A 21,363-nucleotide genomic window follows, 5' to 3' on the forward strand; every position below is an offset into this window, starting at 1 on the left:
CGAGCTGGAACTGGAAGCCCAGTAGCCCACTTTCTTTCTAGGGAAAAGTACACCGAAGGCCCCTCAAGTTGTCATCAAGTTACAAAATCGTCCCCTAACCGCAAAATCAGATATCCGGTGTCTCTTAACTAATCAAAACCGGTCACAATAGGTCCTTCAATGGTTTTGACCCCGGTTTTGTTCTACGTGGCGGCTGAGCCAGCTTGGGATCCACGTGTGCCCCACATGTCAGGGAGCCACATCATCTCTCTCCCTTCCTCCTCTCTCTCTCTCACTCTTCTCTTCTCTTCTCCTGTTCTCTGGGCAAGTCAGCCGACGGCTAGGGAGGAGGCCGCCGGGACGAGGCGGGAGAGGACGTGGCAGCGGGCGACACGGCGATGGGTGACACGGCGACTGAGTTAGCGTGGGACCCATGTGGGCCTCACATGTCAGCGTGGCCACATCAGCCCCCCTCTCTCTTTTCCCCTCTTCTCTCCCTTCCTCATCTCTCTCTCTCCCTTCTTTGCGAGGCCGGTAGTGAATTGTGGGAGAGGAGGAGGGCGTCGGTGGCCAGCGAAGGGCGACGCGTCGGCGGTGGGGGAAGGAGCTGCGGGCGGCCGGCGGGGGAGGAGCAGTGCGCGGGCGACGGGGGGAGGAGCGACGGACGGCGGAGTGGAGTTGGGCGGCCCCTCCGTCCCTGCCGCCGCCGCCAACACGGCGCTCGCGGCGCTCCCCTTCCCGTCCTGGTCTCCTCCGCCGCCCTCGACTCGCTCCCCTTCCCTTCCCCTGCCGTTTCCATCCCCACCCCCGCCGCCGCCACCGCCCACCTCGCCGTCTCCGCGCCCGACTTCGACGCCGCGGGGGCCCTCTTCGCGTGCCTCGGCGGCCACGTGCACCGCACGGTCGAGGAGGGTGGGGCCTCCGTGCTCGCCTCCGACGAGGCCGATGCCGTGTCGTCGCTCGCCGCCGTGTCGCCCGCCACTGCCTCCTCTCCCGCCTCGTCCCGGTTCCTCCCCAGCCGCTAGCCGGCTTGCCTATAGAATAGGAGAAGAGAAGAGAAGAGAAGAGAGAGAGAGAGGAGGAAGAGAGAGAGAGAGGAGGGAGAGAGAGAGAGATGACGTGGCAGCCTGACATTTGGGGCACGTGCGGGTCCCAAGCTAACTCAGCCGTCACATAGGAAAAAACCGGGGTCAAAACCACTGAATAACCTATTGTGACCGGTTTTGATTAGTTAAAGGACGCCGGATATCTGGTTTTGCGGTTTTGGACGATTTTGTAACTCGAGACAAGTTGAGGGACTTCGGTGTACTTTTTCCTTCTTTCTAACGAACTATGGCCCATGTTAGGGCCGTCCTCTTCATCAGAAAATAAAAATATGTGATAGGAAGAGCAAACATTTGCACCATTCCAGCCTAATAAGATTAATCAAATACAAAGCCATAGCTTACCAAAGAAAGAAGCAGTAGCTCTGAATCAAGTTGATGTTGCTGAATCGGAACTATTCCTTCTGAATAAAGGTAAAACATAATAAACTGACTTAGTTCGGTGGCTTGAGCTCAAGGTTCTGGCAATCTGTGGCTTGCAAGCCATCCTCTGTGAGTCTGTGCTGCAGTATGAGGTACTCAAGACATAATAAAACCTGTACAAATTTAACAGTTTCACAGGTTTCTTTGTACAATATCCACATCTTCTCTACATTGATCAACAGCTACCAAAATCCTTGCCCCCCTTGCTTGGTGTAGCATCTGGATAGCAAAGCTTTAAATTCAGGATTAAGATGTCTGAGAGCACAAGGTTGCAACTGAAGAACACACCTTCTGAATTATGCAAATATAGAGTGTAGCTTTACGTGACTAGTCTCAGAATTCTAGTAATCGTTCCTTGTTCCTAATAATACATGTTCTGTTATTTATCACATATCTGTAGAAAGATCGGTGAGATGTCAGCAGTTTCAATAGGAGACAGGGATGCGGACTGAAGGTGGACCGGATCTCATGTCCTCAAGAATGAGGTTGAAAAGCATCTGAGCAATTGGGCCTTCTTTGCCTGTGTTAGAACAAGGAAAGAAATTAGCATGAAGTTTACAGGAAGCCATTGAAGGGCTAAAAGCCATCCACTTTCTGTTGCAGAGTGCAAAATGATACTCTTCCAAACAACGACAGCTAGGTGAATTTCAGGGGTGAAATTCTGTTTACCTGAGCCAATTATCTGATCATCCCACTGAACAACAGGTTTGACAAGAATACCACTACCAATGAGCATCATCTCATCAGCCGCCTTCCCTTCCTGGACACTCACATTCCTTGAACTGATCCCGCTGAGCCTTCCATCTGCCACTAGCTGCTTGGCAAGGGTCAGAACCCGTTTTGCCGTGCACCCGCTAAGGATCTTGTCGAAACGGGGCATGAGGAGCTCCTTGCTTTGTGTCACGAAGCCAACATTCATGTTGGAACCCTCTGCTACGAAACCCTCATCATCCAACCATATGCCGGTGAATCCACCATTTTCTTCGCCTTCCACTTTAGTGAGTGCATTTGGCAGGTAGTTTACACTTTTCATGACCGCAAACTGTTGAGATTTTATCGGTATCGATGATGTGATCACCTTGCATCCTGCTGGTACTGGTAACGATGGACTTTCAATGACAATAGCATACAGGGCTGAGTTTGCACAACCAGCTGAAGATAGCTGGAAGTCTCCTGGTCCAACAGATAGCCAGTACCTGAGTGATCCTTGGGTGCATTTTGATGCACTCACAGTTTGAATAAGTATGCTCCGAATTGTTGACCGATCAAAAGGCAGCGTGATTTTGGCCATTGATGCAGACTTCAGGAAGCGGTCAAGATGCTGCTCTAACTCATAGAGGTGCCTGACAGTAATATGACAAAGTTAATACTGATAATATGGTGTTTGGATCAGAACTGAATGGAAATTTAGTAAAAAGAATGATCCCTTCTTGTTCACTTACAATTTTCCACACACTAAAAAAACAAAACAAATTTCCTATTGATAGTCAAGTATCTGTTTTTTTGGGGGTTGGCATAATTGATTGAAGCAAAGATCTCACCCATTCATAATAGCTGCAGTATCAAAAACACCATGTCCTCTGTGGACCATGTGATCATCGATTGGTATCACCATTGCAGAAGGATTTGTGGTAATTCCACCAAAAATACTAGAGTACATGGCCATGTAATTTTGATTTCTGGTTCCAGATGCATGGAATTCATCAAGCCTTTCTGCAACCTATAAGAGAAAAAGTTTTTGACTTTACATATCTGTTGTCATAGCACTTTTCAAGACAAGATCCTACTCTGCTTGATAATTTCATGAATCGTGAGCACCTCTTAGACAGATAGTAAACCACATACTGTTATGAATACCCCTTCTCTCTGAAAACTAGTAATACTTGTAATTAATACTTCAAAGAGATAGGAAACACAGTAATCAGCATGACTGGAACTATATCCAAAGATGGAACTTGTTAAAGGGCTCAATTCAGATTATCAGTGTTTTGGTGCATAATTTAAGTTATTCAGAGTCCTATCAAATCCGATTGTGTTAAACTGCAAGATCAAAGTTACTAAACAAATACTCAAAGGTTGTCACCAGTTACCACCCTCATGTCAACTACTAGGACATGGCTTCAACTAGGACTTGTTGGACATTCTTACCTGTAGCAATATAAATGATGCTAGAAAATATACAGAGTTAACTTCTTTTTAGGGAAAACAGTAGTCCTACTTTGGTACATGATTATTAAAAAGATACAAATATATTTACAACAAAAAAGAAGATTACTCCAAATTTTTTTATCCGATTCTCCATATAAGGGTGATATGTTGTTTTTGCTCTTGAATAAAAAGTCAGCAATGTAATCCACAAATGTATTTGCACACTACTGTGGACTGTTAAACCGTAGTCAACTTAAAAAAAGCCTAGAGGAAACAGTGTTTTGAAACGTTGGGCTGCTCTAATCATACTGTGGTTGCAGCAAAATGGTTCTAAAAAATCTTAATACATACTAGTATGGATGTAAATTGAGTGGATGATAACAATGTACTATATGAGGTAGATAATCAGGTATCAGTCAAGTGAAGATTAATTAAGACAAGAGGAATGGTAATCAGAACAAGACGATCTCTCTAAAACAAAAGGAGAATCCAACTTCTTCTTGCAAATATTGTGCGAAGATGGTATTGAAAGTGGTGCCAACAAACACAGAAAAGACAAGGAAGTCCACCTCAGCAAAAGACAAGAGAGGGACATCATTTCCAGTGACAATGGTCTCGGCTGGTGCTGCAGTGAAAAGAATACCGTTTAGTTGCATGAAAAACATTATTGAAAACAAAAGGCATCATAGTCTCCTAGAAGCACACTATATGAAGAACAAAGCAATGATATCAGAGCTAAACCGAGGAATCATTAAGGTGAGAAAAACAACCATGCAAGGCTCATTTAAGGTTTTGAAAATCATATTTTAACAAAAAAATGTACAGGTATTTTCCTATCAAAAAAATTCTATCAACAAATGCCAAGAATTGCTTTCAAAACTAGCTAAAACAAAAAAGAAAGAAAGAAAAAAGCACCCTGGCAGCAACCTTAAAGTCAACATCAAAGGGCATACCTCATATTTAATCATAAAGATACGATCTTTCATATTCACATCAGCCCATTTTGCATATATCCAACTATTTCAAGCACATCCAGACCACTAAGAAAGCGACAGGGAACCATGACAAACTGTTACAATCTTGTGAACTACAAATTGCAGTTTTTTACTAACGAAACTGTCCTCGCATTGCATCAGCCCAACTCTAAGGATCATCATCAGATCGGGTCACTAAACCAACCACGGAATTTCATCAGCATGAGAACTCAGAACGCAACCAAAATACCTTTCCAGCCTTGGAAGTTCACTGTTATTACTAAAAAATTCAAAAGCAGTTGCTCACAGAAGACCTATACCAGGGAAAAAAAATATCCACATTCCCCCACCACTCCATATAGAGTTCAGTTCATCAACCTATGAACACACATGCAAGTTTGACAGAACTATGAACAAGCATGCAGATTTGACAGAGCTATGAACAACTATGAACAGACATGCAAATTTGAAGAGCAGACTGCATGACAGAACTACTGCATGATCTCCTGGAATCACTAGGATACTTTTCGAACTTATGCAAAATCTTAGTACCCCAATCCGAACTGGGACCCGCACCAACAAGAATGCAGAATGCAAGTACCGCACTTATATCCATTCCTCCATTATCCTGAACCTGAAGCTGCAAACTGAGGAGCTGGAACAAGCGGGAGTGCAACCTTTAGCCTCAGAATTCAGAACTGATAGAAGGATTTAGAACAAAAAAAAGTTTCCATCTCTTTGGCTCCAACCTAAGGTAGGAGATGGCAGGCGCAAGAACCCGATCAGCACTAGAACCCAACCCGCGAATTCGAGCAGAACCCAAGGAGGAAGACTAACCAGCGGTCCGATTGGAGCTCGTGGCTGCGGTGGCCACCGCCGCCCTCCTCCACCCGCACCATGGAGATGGGGTGAGCCCAGCAGCCTTCTTGTACGCGAGGAGGGAAGGGCGGGGCGACGGGGAGACGCCGGCGGTAGCAGGTGGGGTGGAGAGAGAGGCCATCATCAGGACACACGGGCAAAACTGCAGGAATGGACAGACTCTAGTCTCAGGTTTCAGATGCTGCCGGCATTATACTGGTAATGTTTTTTTTTTCCTGCAGATTGATGTGTCAACTCTCATCAATGAAAGCATCAACCCTATAAAAAAAACAAAGAAGAAGCATCAACCCCATCACTAGAGAATGCATGAAAATTCATTGAAGAATAACAACAAAAAATAGTTATTTTATTTAGTACTAGTTACTACTCCCTCCATTTTATGTTATAAGATGTTTTGACTTTGGTAAAAGTTAAACTGTTTCAAGTTTGACTAAGGCCATGTTTCTTTCAGCTTGAGATTATTATAATCCAGATTATTGGGAGTAGCTTATTATAATCTGATAAGGTCATTTAGGTGAGCTTTTTCTAGATTATTGGGTGAAAAATTACCCACCATGCCACCCCATTCCCTCTTTAGACTTACAAACCCAATAATTTAGGCTCTAATAATCTAGGAAAGAAACAACTAACCGCTTATTCTACTACAGATTATAACAATCTAGCTTATAGTAATCTGACTCAATAATCTAGATTATAATAATCCCAAGCTAAAAGAAACAGGGCCTAAGTTTATAGTCAAACTGTTTCAAGATCGAAAGCCGATACAGCCCCGCGTCAGGTGCTGAGTACGGCCGGATGATAAGTAAAAACCTCGGTAAGGAGGGTGGTGATGCGCCAATAGTAGTTGTATTGATTTGTGAGATAGTTTACAATGACCTCGAGTGTGCATATTTATACCTATGGGTAGATACTAGTCCTGGTTGGACATGAAAGAAACTTTCCTAAAGATAAAATGACACTCTCCTAAAGATAGAAGGAAAGAAAACTAATAGACTATTCTTAATTAATAGATAAACTGCCATGCCACATTCTCCTTGAACTCGGTCTCTTCTAGATAAACTTCCTTTAATTGATTAATTTCCTTAACCGAATATAGCAAGAATCTGACTATTGGCGACTTGATGATTCCTATTGGCCGATTCCAGGACTCTAAAGCCGATACTGACTCTAGGCCGATGATGACTTCGGGATTTACCAAATTTCGCTGTTAACACACGGTCAATATGTTGCTGCTACTCCGAGCAGTCCACGGGGGCCGAGCTTAGGTGCAAGAGGCGGCTGTGCCATTAGCTCGAGGCTTGGCCCGTCAGAGGTATGACCCCGAGCTTGGGTCCCGAGCAATTGCAGGGATGAACTTGAGCTCACCCTCGCCAGAGGATGGGCCAGGTTCTTGTTTCACTTCTCTTTTGTTAGGGCTGACGATGGTTGTGCCGATCACCCGGTCTGATGGTGTGTCATAGGGCGCCCCATGCAGTTGGTTGAGGGGTCTTGGGTCCCATTTCATTGACAGATTGTATTTTTAGAATTGGCATTCATCGATGGTAAAACTTAGAACCACACATATATATATAAATGGCATTTCTTGGATTTTTAATTTTTTATTACTTTATTAAGTTAATACACATAATAATGGCGTGTGGCAATGCACGGTTAGAGCCTAGTTTTTTAAATTTATTTTGGTTATCTAGATTATTCATGCCACATATACGTAATAAAACCACCTTCAAACTAGAGCGAGGATGTAACTTAGACTGTTTTTTTAAGTTAAAAGGATGTAAATTGCCAGATTTAAAAGTCGAAGGATGAAAACTAGACCAACGCAAGAGGACGTGGAGTGAATTTTTTTATTTTAACATTTTTATTAAAATATTTTTAAAAATAATTTTTTGTTTTAAAATTTACAAATTTGATGCCTCATGCCCTTGTAATGGGCCCTTCCAGACGGCGTTAAAGTTTCTGAATGTAAATTCTCCAATATAGCTCATTAGCTTTATGATTTTATAACTTAAACGTACATAATATAAACTTGGATAAAATCAAAATTTATATAAAAATTGTAGAGCTCGAAGAGATCTACAACTTTGTAGTTAACAACATTTTCATTTAAGATCATTTAGACATCCAAATATTCATTAGAAACTCTAAAACCTATTTTAACAAAATCTTAGATCTTCATTTTAAATGAGATAAGATGGAGACAAACTTTATATAAAAGTTGACGATGATGAGATCTACAACTTTGTAGTTTACTACTTTTCTATTTAAAATTATTTGGAGTAACGAATAAGCATTACAAGTTTTTTGAGCAATTATAACCAGGTTTGAATACAAATAAAAATTTTACATTTAGGCCACATAACGCCCTTTGGAAGGGTGTTTTTTTAAAACGTTGTCCTAGAGGGCAAGAAGCATCTAGATTTGTAAATTTTTGAAATAAAAAAATATTTGTAAATATTTTAATAAAAGAATGTAAAAATAAAAAAAAAATTCGAGTAGACATCCCTTTAAATAGATGGAAGGAAAAAAATGGCAGCCTTCCAGCAGCAGTAACAACAAGCCAACAGCAGGGAAAAAGTCTAATTTTACTATCTCAATATAGATTCAATGCAATTTGTATCCCTCAACCGTAAAATTGTACCCTTTAACTATTAAAACTGGTGCAAAATGATCAAGGAAAATGAAAAAAATACTACGTGCTCAATTTGAATTTTCCCAGTATGATTTTTTTGGATTTTAATAATTTATAGAATTTCATTTTAAAAGTTTTTTTTATTTAGGGTGAATTTCCGGGCGCTAGTCACACATAGTCAATTTGTTCCCTCGCTATGCGCAGGTCTTGATCAAGCAATGAGGATCTGAAACCTCCATTCGAGACTAAAGTTTAGCTTGAGAACTAGGTCGGTAGTTTTATATATGCTATTTTTAAAATACGTAAAATGGTTCATGTATTGTTGTATTAAGAGAAGAGTACGGATAAAAAAACTTGCCGCCCCATGGAAGACAAGTACCCAACGAAAACCTTTAAAACGCGATGTCTCGCAAACATTGTGTGACAGAGCGAACAACCACGGCACTATACCTTAGTCTCGGCTAGCATCCGTTGGCGCACTTCCTCCGCGATGTCCACGATTAGGGCTATCCAGCTCCTCTCGCGTTCGTATACTGTTCCTTCCAAATTCCCCAAGCGATTAAGATCACAAGCGTGTCGAAACCCTGTGGATTCTGTGTCTTTACTTTGCATCTAGCCTCCATCCACCATTGATCAAAATCTGGCCGGTTCGAAGGGAAACACAATTGCAGGTTGAGGCAGTTGAAAAATCCTCCACCAAACCTGTCAAGATTCCGGGCATTGGGAGAGAACGTGGTCGATGGACTCCAGCACTTGATCACAGAAGATGCAAAATCCATGATCCCACGCTGTACCAGCCTCCGGAAGTTAAAGAAATCAACTTTGACTTGATTACAGAAGTGGAGGGGGTACTAGCACCTCCTCCATTTTTCTGAAAAACAAATTACCGTCACATATTGCAAGGAGTGAAATCAAGTTCAAGTTCCATATTTATACCATCTCTATCCATAACGAATACACTACAGGAACTACCATAAAAATGGTGTTAACTTCAACTTTTAACATGTTTTATACCTACTTGATATAAACCTCCAAAAGACAAGACGGATGCCTCATTGAAATGCAATAGATTATAGATGTAAAGATAACGATTGCATATGGCCACCAATCTCCGGATCTTGTAGGACAAAATATGTATAGCCTCCATATTCTTGAGGGGACTATCAAACTTATAAGTCAGAAGAAAGTGCCGCACAAATAGAATTTACCAAAGTTAGCATTTAAATATGAAGGCGTAACAATATTTTGTTTCAGAACCAAAAGAATCAGTGCCACAAGTACCCCACAGATGTGTGCATATTATGTTCAATAGCAACCAAGTTTACACAGTATGTTGTGTGAATATTGCTACTATAGTACAGAAGAGTACTGCAGTACTAAATAATGATTAAGGTAGAAATTATCGGGTATGGAGAGTTTGACCCTTGCTGCAACAGTACAAATAACTCCCCAAAGCAAAAGCAGTATATATATAATTCAAAATTAATAAGTTGGCAGGAGTTGAGAAGCGAGGATGAAAAAGGTTTTGAAAGTTTCTAAAATGGACAACGAATAGAAGCCTGATAATTGATCTTGCAGTTAAAAGAAAGCTCTGATGAGTGACATGAGCTTAAAAACATCACTTAACAAAAGCCCTGCCCAAAAACCTCACTTAACAAAAGCCTAGCCCGGACCATACACCCTGATATTGCTGCTTTAGTTTGGACAATAGAGTTACATTTCTTTTCGCCGGGCCGGCAAAGATGCCGGCCGAAGTATATTAAGATAGAGCAAAGAATGTACATTATTGGTTACAAGCAGGGCCATCCCTTTTAAGAGAGGCAAAAAAGTCGTCGCTCAAAGGAGATGGGGAGCAAACACACAAAAAACCTCTCCCAACAGAGCTACAACAAGCCTTCTCACGGAGGAGGGATCAAACCTGCCGCCAGCCACGTTTCCCATTCATCCTTGATCGTCACGAACAGACAGGCCGGCGAGGATTGAAATAGATGAGGATTGGAACTCTTATATTCAGATGATATCCCAAATCCATGATTTTTCCCCTACTTTACCTACAGTAGCTCTATCTGTGGAAAAGTTTTCTTTTCTATCTACATATGGATGTGTTCTATCAAAGTCATACCAAGCAGTTATAGTCAAAGAATAGCTACATCAAATCAATAGGTTTTCTTTTTTCTAGCTGCTCCAGTGAAGAATGCTAATCACTTATCAATATAGGTAAGCACTGCACCTTCTATATTTTAACACATATCCATATTAAGGATATATTGAGGATATTGCAAGTTAATTAGCTAGCTTTTCTTCAGTGGTGATCTTTTACTAGTACTTAATTCATATAAAGCAATTTATCATTCTCTACAATCCACTGGAGGCAACACTGCCTAAAGGATTGTTTTCTATCACTTCCAAGTTTTCTCCAGGATTTAGCATCAGAATTAGCCAAATAATGTTTTTTTGAAAAGAAATTAGCGAAATAATGTGGAATGCTAAATAATGTTCCACAGTGGATAGCACCAAGTTAATTCAGTGCAACACCAGATCAAAAGGTAATGTTCAGTAAGCTTTGCATGCTTTGGTTCTCCAACTAAACAGGGAGACATGACAAAATATTACAATCTTGTGAACTACAAATTGCAGTTTTTTTTTTACTAAAGAAACCGGCCTCACATTGAAACAGCCCGTCACTAAGGATCATCATCAGATTCAATCACTACAACAAACAGCCATGGAAGTTTATCAACACGAGCACATAGAACAATACCTTTCCGCACTAGGAGGTTCATCGTTAAAACTAAAGGTTTCAATTGATCCCTGAGCAGCAGCATCAGGAAAAATATCTACATTCCCCATCATTTCGTCTGCGTGGCAACTAGGCTGAACAACGAAAGAAGGAAAAACTTCAGATCGATCACTGGGAGTGGGACATTTCAGAATTGATGCATAACTTCAATACGCGGCTAAAGAAGAATTAATGACACTAATATCCACTTCTCCATCATCCTGAAACTAATTAATCGCTGGGAGTGGGACACTTCAGAATTGATGCAAAACTTCAATACACGGCTAAACAAGAATTCATAGCACTAATATCCATTTCTTATCATCCTGAAAGTAATCGCTGGAGGTGGGACACTTCAGAATTGATGCAAAACTTCAATACGCGGCTAAACAAGAATTCATGGCACTTATATTTAAATATAATATCCATTTCTTCGTCATTCTAAAACTACACGTCAAGTGCAAGCGTGCAACCTTTGGACTGAGAACTGATAGAATAAATGACCTCAGGGAGTCAAGAGTTCAGAAAAGAAAAACTGAAAAATCTTTTCAGCTCGAACCAACCAAAGGTAGGAGACGGCAGGCGAAGGAAACCGATAAGGTGATCAGCATGGGAACCCAAGTTCCGAATTTGACCAGAACCCAACGAGGAAGAGAGTGGATGTAACAATATACTGACCGATCCGATTGGAGCTTGCGGCGGCACCCTCCCCCACCCGCACCATGGAGATGGAGTGAGCCCGGCCAACGGCTGTGCTCCACGTGAAGGCCGGGGCATCAGGACACGCGGCAAAACTGCAGGAATGGATGGATCATAATACAAGTGTTTTTTTCCCTGTCTCAGCTCTCGTTAAACTATAAAAAGACAAGGAAGAACAAAAATTTTTATTTTTTATTTATTTTATTTTTTATTTATTATTATTATTATTATTATTATTATTATTATTATTATTATTATTATTATTATTATTATTATTATTATTTATTTAGCTGCTGCTGCTACTACTGGCTAAGGCACAGCAACGCTAGCCTACTAACTCGTACACGTTCCAACTGACGTAACCGTAGCACGAGGCCCGCCAAGAATATCAGCGCGACGCGCACGGCCACACCACCGCCACTGCTGCTCGTCCTCCTTCTGGGAGGACCGAAGGAGGGGATGGGGAGAGAGCTGGGATCCGGTGCAGCGCCGGCGAGGAAACTGGGTCCCGCGTACAGCATGTGCGGCCCCTCCTCCACCCACGGCACGCGCATGCCGGCGCACCACTTCTTCCCCCTCTTCACCTCCTCTTCTTCTACTTCTTCCCCCCTCGCCACCACCACCACCACCTTCTTCTTCTCCTCCTCATCATTCTTCTTCCCCAGCTCCGGCTCCGGCGACCCACCGCCATTCCTCTCCTCTTCCTCCCTCCTCTTCTTCTGGAGGTCCCACCGGGCATCGTCCGGCGAACCTCGGGTCCTCTTCCGGAGGTCCCACCTGTCATCGTCCGGCGACCCGCCGCCGACGCGACGCTGCCCAAAGTCCCACCCCTCCTTCTTCCTCAGGTCCGGCGACCTCACGCCCTCCTCCGCCGCTCTCTCCTTCTTCCTCGCGTCCCACCGGGCGTCATCCGGCGACCCACCGCCGACCCGCTCGTGCCCGAATCCCCACCCGCCACGCGCCCTCCCGACCACCAACGCCGCCATCACACACACACACTTACCTCTCTGGGCGCGCAGAGAAGCGGGAAGCGGAAGCTCGCGGAAGACAGACACCTGCAAACCTGCACAACAGACAAAGCAAACACGTTATAATATCCGAGGAGAACTTGTGTGAGCTGATCCACCTTTTAAATTCATAACTGCGTTCATAAACCGGCGAGGCGGTACTAATCAAATACTACATTCGCCGGCGGCGGATGTCGTCGGAGGTGCCGAGAGCACGGGCGCGGCGTGGAGACGGAGCGACACATATGGCCCCCGAGCGACCAGAGAAGGAGGAGAAAGGGCTTGGCGCCGCGCCGGCGCGGGCGACGGCTGATGTCAGGAAGGAGAAGCCTCGACCGGCGGCGAACTCCTCTCCTCTCTGTCTCCGGCGCCGTCTTCCTCGCCATCTGCCGCCTCCCTACCTTCATCACCGTGGAACGGCGGCCACAACGAAACAGAATCCACCTTTTATACTGATGTACGCCTCCGATCGACCAGGCACGGACCACCGTCGAGGTGGTGCTAATACGGTGAGGCGGCGGCGGAACTGGAACTAGGCGAAGGCAGCTCAGGCGGACGGGATGGCGAAGTGATGGATCGACGAACGCGCGGGTACGGCGCCTCGCCGAAGAAGGGCGCGAGAGAGAGTGGGAGGAAGAGGATTCGAGAGATGAGGAAGAGAGAGTGAGAGGAAAGAGGAAGAGGAAGAGGAAGAGGAAGGAAGAAGACGATGGAGCTGACAGGTGGGCCCGCGCCAGGATAAGGTCGCTGACGGGTGGGCCCAGCAGGAAGGGGATCGTGGAGCGGAGATGAGCGCGAGTGGGCCGCGGGAAGGAGGCGGACTGGGCCAGCGGCTGTGGCCTGCGAGTAAGGGAAGGAAAGGAAAAAGTACACCGCAGGTCCCTCAACTTGTCATCGAGTTACAAAATCGTCCTCGAACCGTAAAACCGGATACAACGCATCCCTCAACTTACAAAATCAGTACAAAATAGGTTGCTCGGTGGTTTTGACTCCGGTTTTATCCGACGTGACAGCTCACTCAACATGGGACCCACGTGGGTCCCACATGTTAGCCTCTTCTTCCCCTCCCATCCCCTCTCTACCTCTCTTCCTCTCCCTCATCTTCTTTTCTCTCAGGCTCAGCAGCGCAACTGGCAGGTGGGGACTGGGGAAGGGGGAGGCGAGAGTCCGGCGGCAGTGACAAGGCGACGATGCAGCGGCGGCGACGACGCAGGAGCAGGAGGGCCTCCCCCCACACCACCGTCGCCGTCGACGGTGTAGGCACCAGATCCCGCCGCCACAGGCGGCGGTCCATGGCGGCGAGACGGATTGAGGACGTCGTGTGCCGGTCCCGCGCCGTTGGCAGCGGCGTGGGGGGAGGCCCTCCTGCTCCCGCATCGTCATCGCCGCCGCCTCGTCGCCCGTCTCCACCGCCGCCTTGTCATCGCCTCTTCGTCGCCGCCGGGTCGTCACCGCCGCCGGACTCCCACCTCCCCCATCCGCCGGCTGCACTGCTGAGACATGAGAAAAAATAAGAGGAGAGAGGAAGAGAGGTGGAGGGAAAGAAGAGGCTGACACGTGGGTCCCACGCTGAGTCAGCTGCCACATCGGATGAAACCGGAGTCAAAACCACCAAGAGGCCTAGTTTGCACTGGTTTTGTAAGTTAAGGGATGCGTTGTATCTGGTTTTGCGGTTCAAGGACGATTTTGTAAATCGTTGACAAGTTGAGGGACCTTTGGTGTACTTTTTCCTATAGGAAAAGGCAGTGTGGGCCAGAAGGGAAAGGAAGGGATGGGGGCCCAAACAAATAGTGGCCTTTGATATTTTCCAGGAATTTGATTGAAAGGACAATGGACTAGCAAAATGCCTGGTTGCAACAGGACGTCTCACGAAAATAAGAAGCGCATGAAGCGTGGTCTGGCACAAACAAGTGTAACGTGTTATCTCGTGTCGCATGGGAACCAGGAGTGCACACTTTGTTTCAATTGGCAGGTTGAATTAAATCAAGCTTTGCAGCAGCTAAAGGCTGAAGCCACAACTAATTAATGGAAATTTAGAAATTTCTGATGTCAAATGTGCAAGAAGCAAACAATACCGGCTAGTGATCTTCATAAGTACTCCCAAGAGCAAATTTAATAGTATATCCCACTACTAGCTTCAATACATTTATAGCCAATCAAAATACCCATTAGACACGGCTCCATAGCGGGGCTGTGACGTACCAGCCCGCGTGTCACTTTCGAACCTCGTGCAAGTGAGATTGGGCTACGGTGCCCAACGCCCTGCAGGAGCGCAGATTGGGCAAGACTAGCGGGACGCGCGCGGGGGATTTGGTGAGAGGACGGTAACGCGCGCACGAGGCTGCGGCAGGAGCACACGCTCCGCATGAGCCCATTCGCCCTGACAGGCGGCGGCATGGGCCTGCCAGGCCAATGCGTATCGTGTCGGGCCATGTCGGCCTGCTACAGGAGTCATGCCGTGCCATGCCAGCCCATGGGCTGCAGCCTCGGCCCAGGCACGGCACAGCCACCCGTTCCAAGCGGGAAAAAGTCCATTTTGCCTCCCTTAAAAGTCGGCCGAATCTAATTCGTGCCCCTCAACCACAAAACAGGATAGAACGACTCCCCAAAATATTGAAACCGGTATATTTGACTCCCTTCGTGGTTTTGGAGGGTGGTTTCGCTGACGTGACACTTACATGGCAGTGTTGACTGGTTCTTCTTCACACGTGGCGTTGACGTGGCGCCTATGTAATATTAGAATTAAAAATAGATGTGTGGGACCCACATGTCATTCACACACCAAAAAATACAAGGACCCACTGACTGTGGGGCCCACATGGTCCTCATCTCCCCAACGTTTCTTCCCCCTTCCCCTCTCTCCAACGGTGGCGACGTCGATGGCGATCCATGCCATGTCACAGCTGGATGGCGGTGCCGACGACCCCTCCCCGTCCCCCACCCCGGGCGCGAGGATGTCGCCATCGCGGATCTTCGCGGGGCCGCCGATGGCGCGCAGGGTGGCCGACGGCTCCTCCACCATGGCGAGGGGCGCACGGGGTGGACGACGGCGAGGGGTGCGCGCCGCGCGGGGTGGCCTCTCTCTCCCTCTCCCGCTCACTTCTCTCCCTCTCCCGCTCACTTCTCTCCCTCTCCCTCTCCCTCTCCCGTCGCTGGCGGCCGCGGAGTCGTCGCCATTGCGGATCTTTGCGGGGCCACCGACGGTGCGTGGGGTGGCCGACGGCTCCTCCACCACGACGAGGGGCGCGTGGGGTGGACGACGGCGAGGGGCGCGCAGGGTGGCCTCTCTCTCCCTCTCCCTCTCGCTTCTCTCCCTCCCTCTCTCTCTCCCGTCGCCGGCGGCCGCGAGGTCGTCGTCGTCGCGGATCTTCGCGGAGCCGCCGACGGCGCACGGGGTGGACGACGGCGAGGGGCGTGCGGGGTGGCCTCTCTCTCCCTCTCCCGCTCGCTTCTCTCCCTCCCTCTCTCTCTCTCCCGTCGCCGGCGGCCGCAAGGTCGTCGCCGTCGCGGATCTTCAAGCTGCTCCGCAAGCGCGCCCACGACTACAACTCCGACGACTCCGACGACGAGAAGCGCCTCTCGGCGGAGGATGAGGAGGAGGAGGAGGAGGGGGCCTCCAGCTCTGGTGACGACGAGGCCGCCGGCGCCGTCGTGGCGTCTGAAGGGGAAGAGAAAAGGAGGAGAGAAAAGAGAGAGAAGGGAGAGAGAGGGAGGAGAAAGGATGACATGTGGGCCCCACATGTCAGTGGGTCCCATTATGTTTTTTTTAATGACATATGGGTCTCACAGATATTTTTTTAATTCTAATCCCACGTAAGCGCCACGTGGGACGAAGACCGGGTCAACACCGCCACATCAGCGTCACGTCAGCAAAACCACCCCCCAAAACCGGTGAGGGAGTCAAATTGCACTGGTTTCAATAGTTCGGGGGGTCGTTCTATCCGGTTTTCTGGTTGAGGGGTACGAATTAGATTCGGCCTACAATTAAGGGAGTCTAAGTGGACTTTTTCCTTCCAAGCGAGGTCGGCTACTGTAGCAGTGTGCTCGGGCCGGCCCATTACAGCCTAGCCCATTTGGCTAGCTATAGGCGGACGTGCACACTCGAAAGGAGTCAGATGACGAACCAACGGGGGGCTGAGCGATCACCCGCACCCCCCCTCCCCCTATACGTCCCTTTCTCCCCTTTCCTCCTCCCTACTACAGTACACCACAAAATTATTTAAAAAAAACAAAAGTTAGACAAATTTATGTAAAGAAATATTATATATATAAAAAATTTGAATTCAAATTCAAATTTGAATCGGATATGTAAACTTTTGACTTATAAACTTTGGATCTATAAACTTTAGATGTATAGAAATACTATATATAGAAAATATTTGAATTCAAATTCAAATTTAAATCAGATATAATTCAAATTCAAATTTGAAACGGGTATATAAACTTTTGACTTATAAACTTTAGGTCTATAAACTTTAATTTTAGATCTATAAACTTTAGGTCTATAAACTTTAGATGTATAGAAATACTATATATAAAAAATATTTGAATTCAAATTCAAATTTGAATTCAAATTCAAATTTAAATCAGATATAATTTAAATTCAAATTTGAAACGGGTATATAAACTTTTGACTTGTAAACTTTAGATCTATAAACTTTAGGTCTATAAACTTTAAACTTTAGATGTATAGAAATACTATATATAAAAAATATTTGAATTCAAATTCAAATTTAAATCAGATATATAAACTTTTGGTCTCTAAACTTTAGATGTGTAAACTTGAGGTGTATAAACTTTAGGTGCATAAATTTACTAAAATAGGAAAGTAATGCGGTGCCAAAAAAGGAAACCAGGTGGAGGGAGAGAGGGGGGAGGGGGGAGGGGGAACTGATCGCTGGTACATCGCCAGGGCGATCGATCGCCAAACAGGATTTCCGAACCAAGGGTAGGTAGAAACAGAAATTGCGTACCCGTACATAGACATCGTATCAGAATAGGATGATATACCAAAATTTTCGATAGAAACATCTTCAGTTTTTATAACAATAGAGATATTTGATTTTAAATTTGATATTTGAACTAATGAAATTAGGGGGAAGCTAAGGAAGTGTACTCAAGGGAAGAGATTGACATTTGGTGGATAATTTTGAATTTTGAGAGGAGCAAGTTGGAAGGATTGGAGGGAAATTGGAATCCCGAGATTTTAGCTTGAATGGGAATTTTTGTTTGAGATTATTGGATCTGAGAAAGGATTTTATTTGAGATCTTTTTGGCACTTAGATCCTTAATCACACAAAGAATCACTTTTTTTCGAAAATAGGACTTTTATTAAAAAAAATAGTTTTCAGTGGCCTAAAAATCGGGGCGTTGTCATTGAAATACAAAATTGTCCCTGAACCAAAATACCATATATATATATATATAGCATCCCTCAACTTATAAAACCGGGTCACTCTAAGTCCTTAGGAAATTTTGTCTCCAGTTTTATCGGATAAAACCAGAGTCAATGCCGCCATGTCGGACAAAACCACCTAAGGATTTAAAATGACCTAATTTTATAAGTTGAGAGATGCAATATATCTGTTCTTTTTTGTCCAGAGACGATTTGTAACTCGGCGATAAGATGAGGGACCTTAGGCACAATTTTTTCTTAAAAATATCAGATAACTTGTATGCCTCGGGCTTATTTGGGGATGAATCTGACAAGTGGATCCCAACCCCACCTATTAGCAAGAGGTGGCAAAATGCCGCGGGTGAGCAGATTGGCCAATCCAAACCTCACTTGGCCGGCAAAAGAGTGGAGTAGGGGAGGGAGGGGCGGGTAGGCTGGCCTGTTGGCGGCCGTGCACGTGGGAAGGGAAGAGGGAGATGGATTGGGTTAACGGCCTAGGAAGAGGAAGAGGATTAATATAGGATTTGTATTTTAATTAATCCTAATAATTGATTTGATTGATTAAAAATAGTTTTTCCCTATAAAATTTCAAGTAAAAATCTAGTAAATGCTTTGGAGCATGAGGAAATTTATAAAAAAAAATACACCCATCTATCATGGATTCTTATTTAAGGATTTACGTTCTCCTTTAAGTTTTTAAACATTTTCTAGAAATGTATTATTAAGTGATTCATTAATTTAAGGGATAAACTCAAAGCGATACATCCATGGATTTCGTTGGCGTGGGTGGAGGGCGTGAGAGATATATGAGGAGAAGGAGAGGGAGGGATAGATGCTTAGATGGTGCTCTTAGGGACTTTGATGGCGCTGGATGGGTGGATGGTAACAAACGGATATACGTACAATTAGGAAAGAAAGAGGGGGAGGGACGGAGAGGATGATGAGGTTGAGGGAAAGGAAGAGTGAATTGGGGAACAGAGAGAAAACCGATGGATCGATAAAGAAGTGTTAGGGTGCAGTGGCTGCTAAATTATCACTCATCCTCGATTTCTATAGACGGTCGGTGATCGTAAGAAAATCCGCATACACAAATCGATTGGCTCTAAGAAAATCTATCTTGGGAAAATATCGATTTTGTAGTAGCGAAAATAAAAGAAAGGAAATTAAAATGACTCCAAAAGTTATTAAAGTGAGCAATGTGTACTAAACACAGAGAGACATGTAAAAGGTATCGTAGTGTCAAGGAGCAGTTGCATGCTGAGTGGACTCCATGAATTGATTATGCATTGCAAAGTCGTCGATCGCCGTCTTAGTCGGTCGTGGCACTAGACAAAAGAGAAGGTCACGCCGTGTGGATTAGGTTGCCTTGCCTGTCGTCGTCAACGCCGTGCATACATGCATTATATTTTTGCTTTGAAATTGCCCGTCCTAGTTATTGACTCTATTATTAACCAGTGTTTTTAAGCATTTTGGCAGGCAGGAGAATGGCGACGTTGCATTGCATCGCATTCATTGGTCAGCAGACAAATGTGAGGTCAACCTGGAACAGGGAGACCCGTGTTGTTGCTCTCCAAGATCATCAGAGACAAGCCAATTTGATGGATATGTTTCTTTTTTTTTTCTTTTGAATGTAACTAGAAAGATGGCCCGCGTACGCGCGGGCACTTATATTATATTTATTGAAAGGTAAGATTATTGTTTATTTAGAAATTTTGTCTCATAGATTCAGGGTAAACTTTAGCAAACTAAAGTTTGGATAATATTATTTTATACTCCCTCCGTGCCCTAATATAAGGGATTTTGATATTTTGCTTACACTGTTTGACCACTCGTGTTATTCAAAAAAAATTGTTCAAATATAAAAAATGAAAAGTTGTGCTTAAAGTACTTTGGATAATAAAGTAAGTCACAATAAAATAAATAATAATTCCAATTTTTTTAATAAGACGAATGGTCAAACAATGCAAGCAAAATGTCAAAATCCTTTATATTAGGGGACGGAGGGAGTAATAGTTTAAGGGTTCTATTTTTCTTAAGGTATCTTAAAAAACCATTCACAACTTTTGAGTAGGAGATGGATTAAGTAGTTACGACTTTTGAATCATGTTTTTTTTCTCGACTAAATAAGAAACTATTGCTAGTTAATTATCATACCGTCCATCTATATACATACCGTACGTGTAGTATGGCTGCAAATGAAAAATGCGAGTGTAAGATACTCAAAATTATTTTGATTAAATCGTCTCATGAAGGCGCATGATATAGTAATAAATGGAGGGAAGTATATGCATGGGATAAAAAGAAGAAAGAGAAAAATGAAAAAAAGGGAGGGGAAGCGTACGTACCCGCGCACGTAGGTGCGTACCTATGCCGAGGTGGGACCTTGTAGTATTTAGTTTGTTCTAAGATCAATTTAATCTAACGGTTTATAATATTGGACCTACCGATTTAAGTGAAAATCAAGTAATAGATACTTTGATTTTTTTTCCTTAGAATTTCTAATATTTGCCCTAATTTATTAGAGCGCCACGTGGCAGCTTGAGAGCATTTTAAGGAATTTTAAATAACTTAACACGTGTAATTAGAATATTAACTGCGCAATATATATGTATGGGACATATGGTAATATTTGTTCCAGCTTCGTCCATGTTTATATACACGTAGAGAGAAATTAATTTTGTGGCTAGCAATTAATTTTGACACCTTTAGATGTCTAATTAATAGAAATTAATTTTGACACTTATTTACAATTGTTCAGAGTAACTCTTACATATTCATCTTATGACTTTGATGATCCATTGATCACCAATTTACTGATCACCATGACTCGCATGAAAATAAATGTAGTACTTAAGGTTTAGGATGAAATTGATGAATTATATAATTTATGTGATAGCTATTTGAGGGTATAAACGAATGAATTGACTTCTAAAAAAATTAGAATGTTGTTTAAAGAAGACACCATTTAGAAACTTGGAAAGCGTGCAAACAAAAATCCAAATATAGAATTGGGAAAAAAGAGAGGGCCTTGAACTCCCTTTATCACCCTTGTCGTAGTAAGAGTTCTATTGATATCCATCAATATTGTGCTCACATTTATAACATAATAATTTCTTTCACCTGTACGAACAAATAGTACCAAATCCAAATACGACATAACACAAATACATTATAATTATAATTATTACGTAATCAACTCTCGGTTTCAACTTAAACAGAGCTAATTAGTGTTGAGAAAAACACAACCCATAGTACTTAATTATTCTCTCGCTGCATCACACATTTAATTTTCTTTTCATGTTATTAACAAAATTAATTATCTCCATATATGATTTGATATGTAGCAAA

General features: G+C 44.0%; 2 protein-coding genes and 1 long non-coding RNA gene across 4 annotated transcripts; all 3 read right to left on the minus strand.

Moving 5' to 3' along the window:
• Nucleotides 1-1,593: 1,593 nt before the first annotated feature.
• LOC4328992 (D-amino-acid transaminase, chloroplastic) lies at nt 1,594-5,669 on the minus strand. Of its 2 annotated transcripts, none has more exons than XM_015771712.3 (5): nt 5,465-5,669; nt 4,223-4,278; nt 3,047-3,225; nt 2,175-2,848; nt 1,594-2,025 (listed from the first exon to the last, which is right to left on the minus strand). In XM_015771712.3, exons 1-5 carry the CDS (start codon nt 5,628-5,630, stop codon nt 1,931-1,933), a joined length of 1,170 nt encoding a protein of 389 aa, XP_015627198.1. In that variant the 5' UTR covers nt 5,631-5,669; the 3' UTR covers nt 1,594-1,930. The 2 variants fall into 2 exon arrangements, with proteins under 2 accessions (XP_015627198.1, XP_066163853.1); XM_066307756.1 differs by lacking the exon at nt 5,465-5,669 and adding an exon at nt 5,180-5,371.
• A 5,204-nt stretch (nt 5,670-10,873) lies between these two features.
• On the minus strand, nt 10,874-12,754 carry LOC136355328 (uncharacterized). Its single transcript, XR_010739497.1, has 3 exons — nt 12,617-12,754; nt 11,593-11,708; nt 10,874-11,009 (listed from the first exon to the last, which is right to left on the minus strand). It is a non-coding gene; the product is annotated as an uncharacterized lncRNA (long non-coding RNA).
• On the minus strand, nt 11,776-12,924 carry LOC107280188 (uncharacterized). The gene is made up of 2 exons (XM_026023370.2): nt 12,797-12,924; nt 11,776-12,676 (listed from the first exon to the last, which is right to left on the minus strand). The coding sequence occupies exon 2, from the start codon at nt 12,597-12,599 to the stop codon at nt 11,916-11,918; it is 684 nt and encodes a 227-aa protein (XP_025879155.1). The 5' UTR covers nt 12,600-12,676; nt 12,797-12,924; the 3' UTR covers nt 11,776-11,915.
• Between the last annotated feature and the right edge of the window lie 8,439 nt (nt 12,925-21,363).

This window comes from Oryza sativa, chromosome 2 (assembly GCF_034140825.1).
Source record: "Oryza sativa Japonica Group chromosome 2, ASM3414082v1".
Classification (NCBI taxonomy): domain Eukaryota; kingdom Viridiplantae; phylum Streptophyta; class Magnoliopsida; order Poales; family Poaceae; genus Oryza; species Oryza sativa.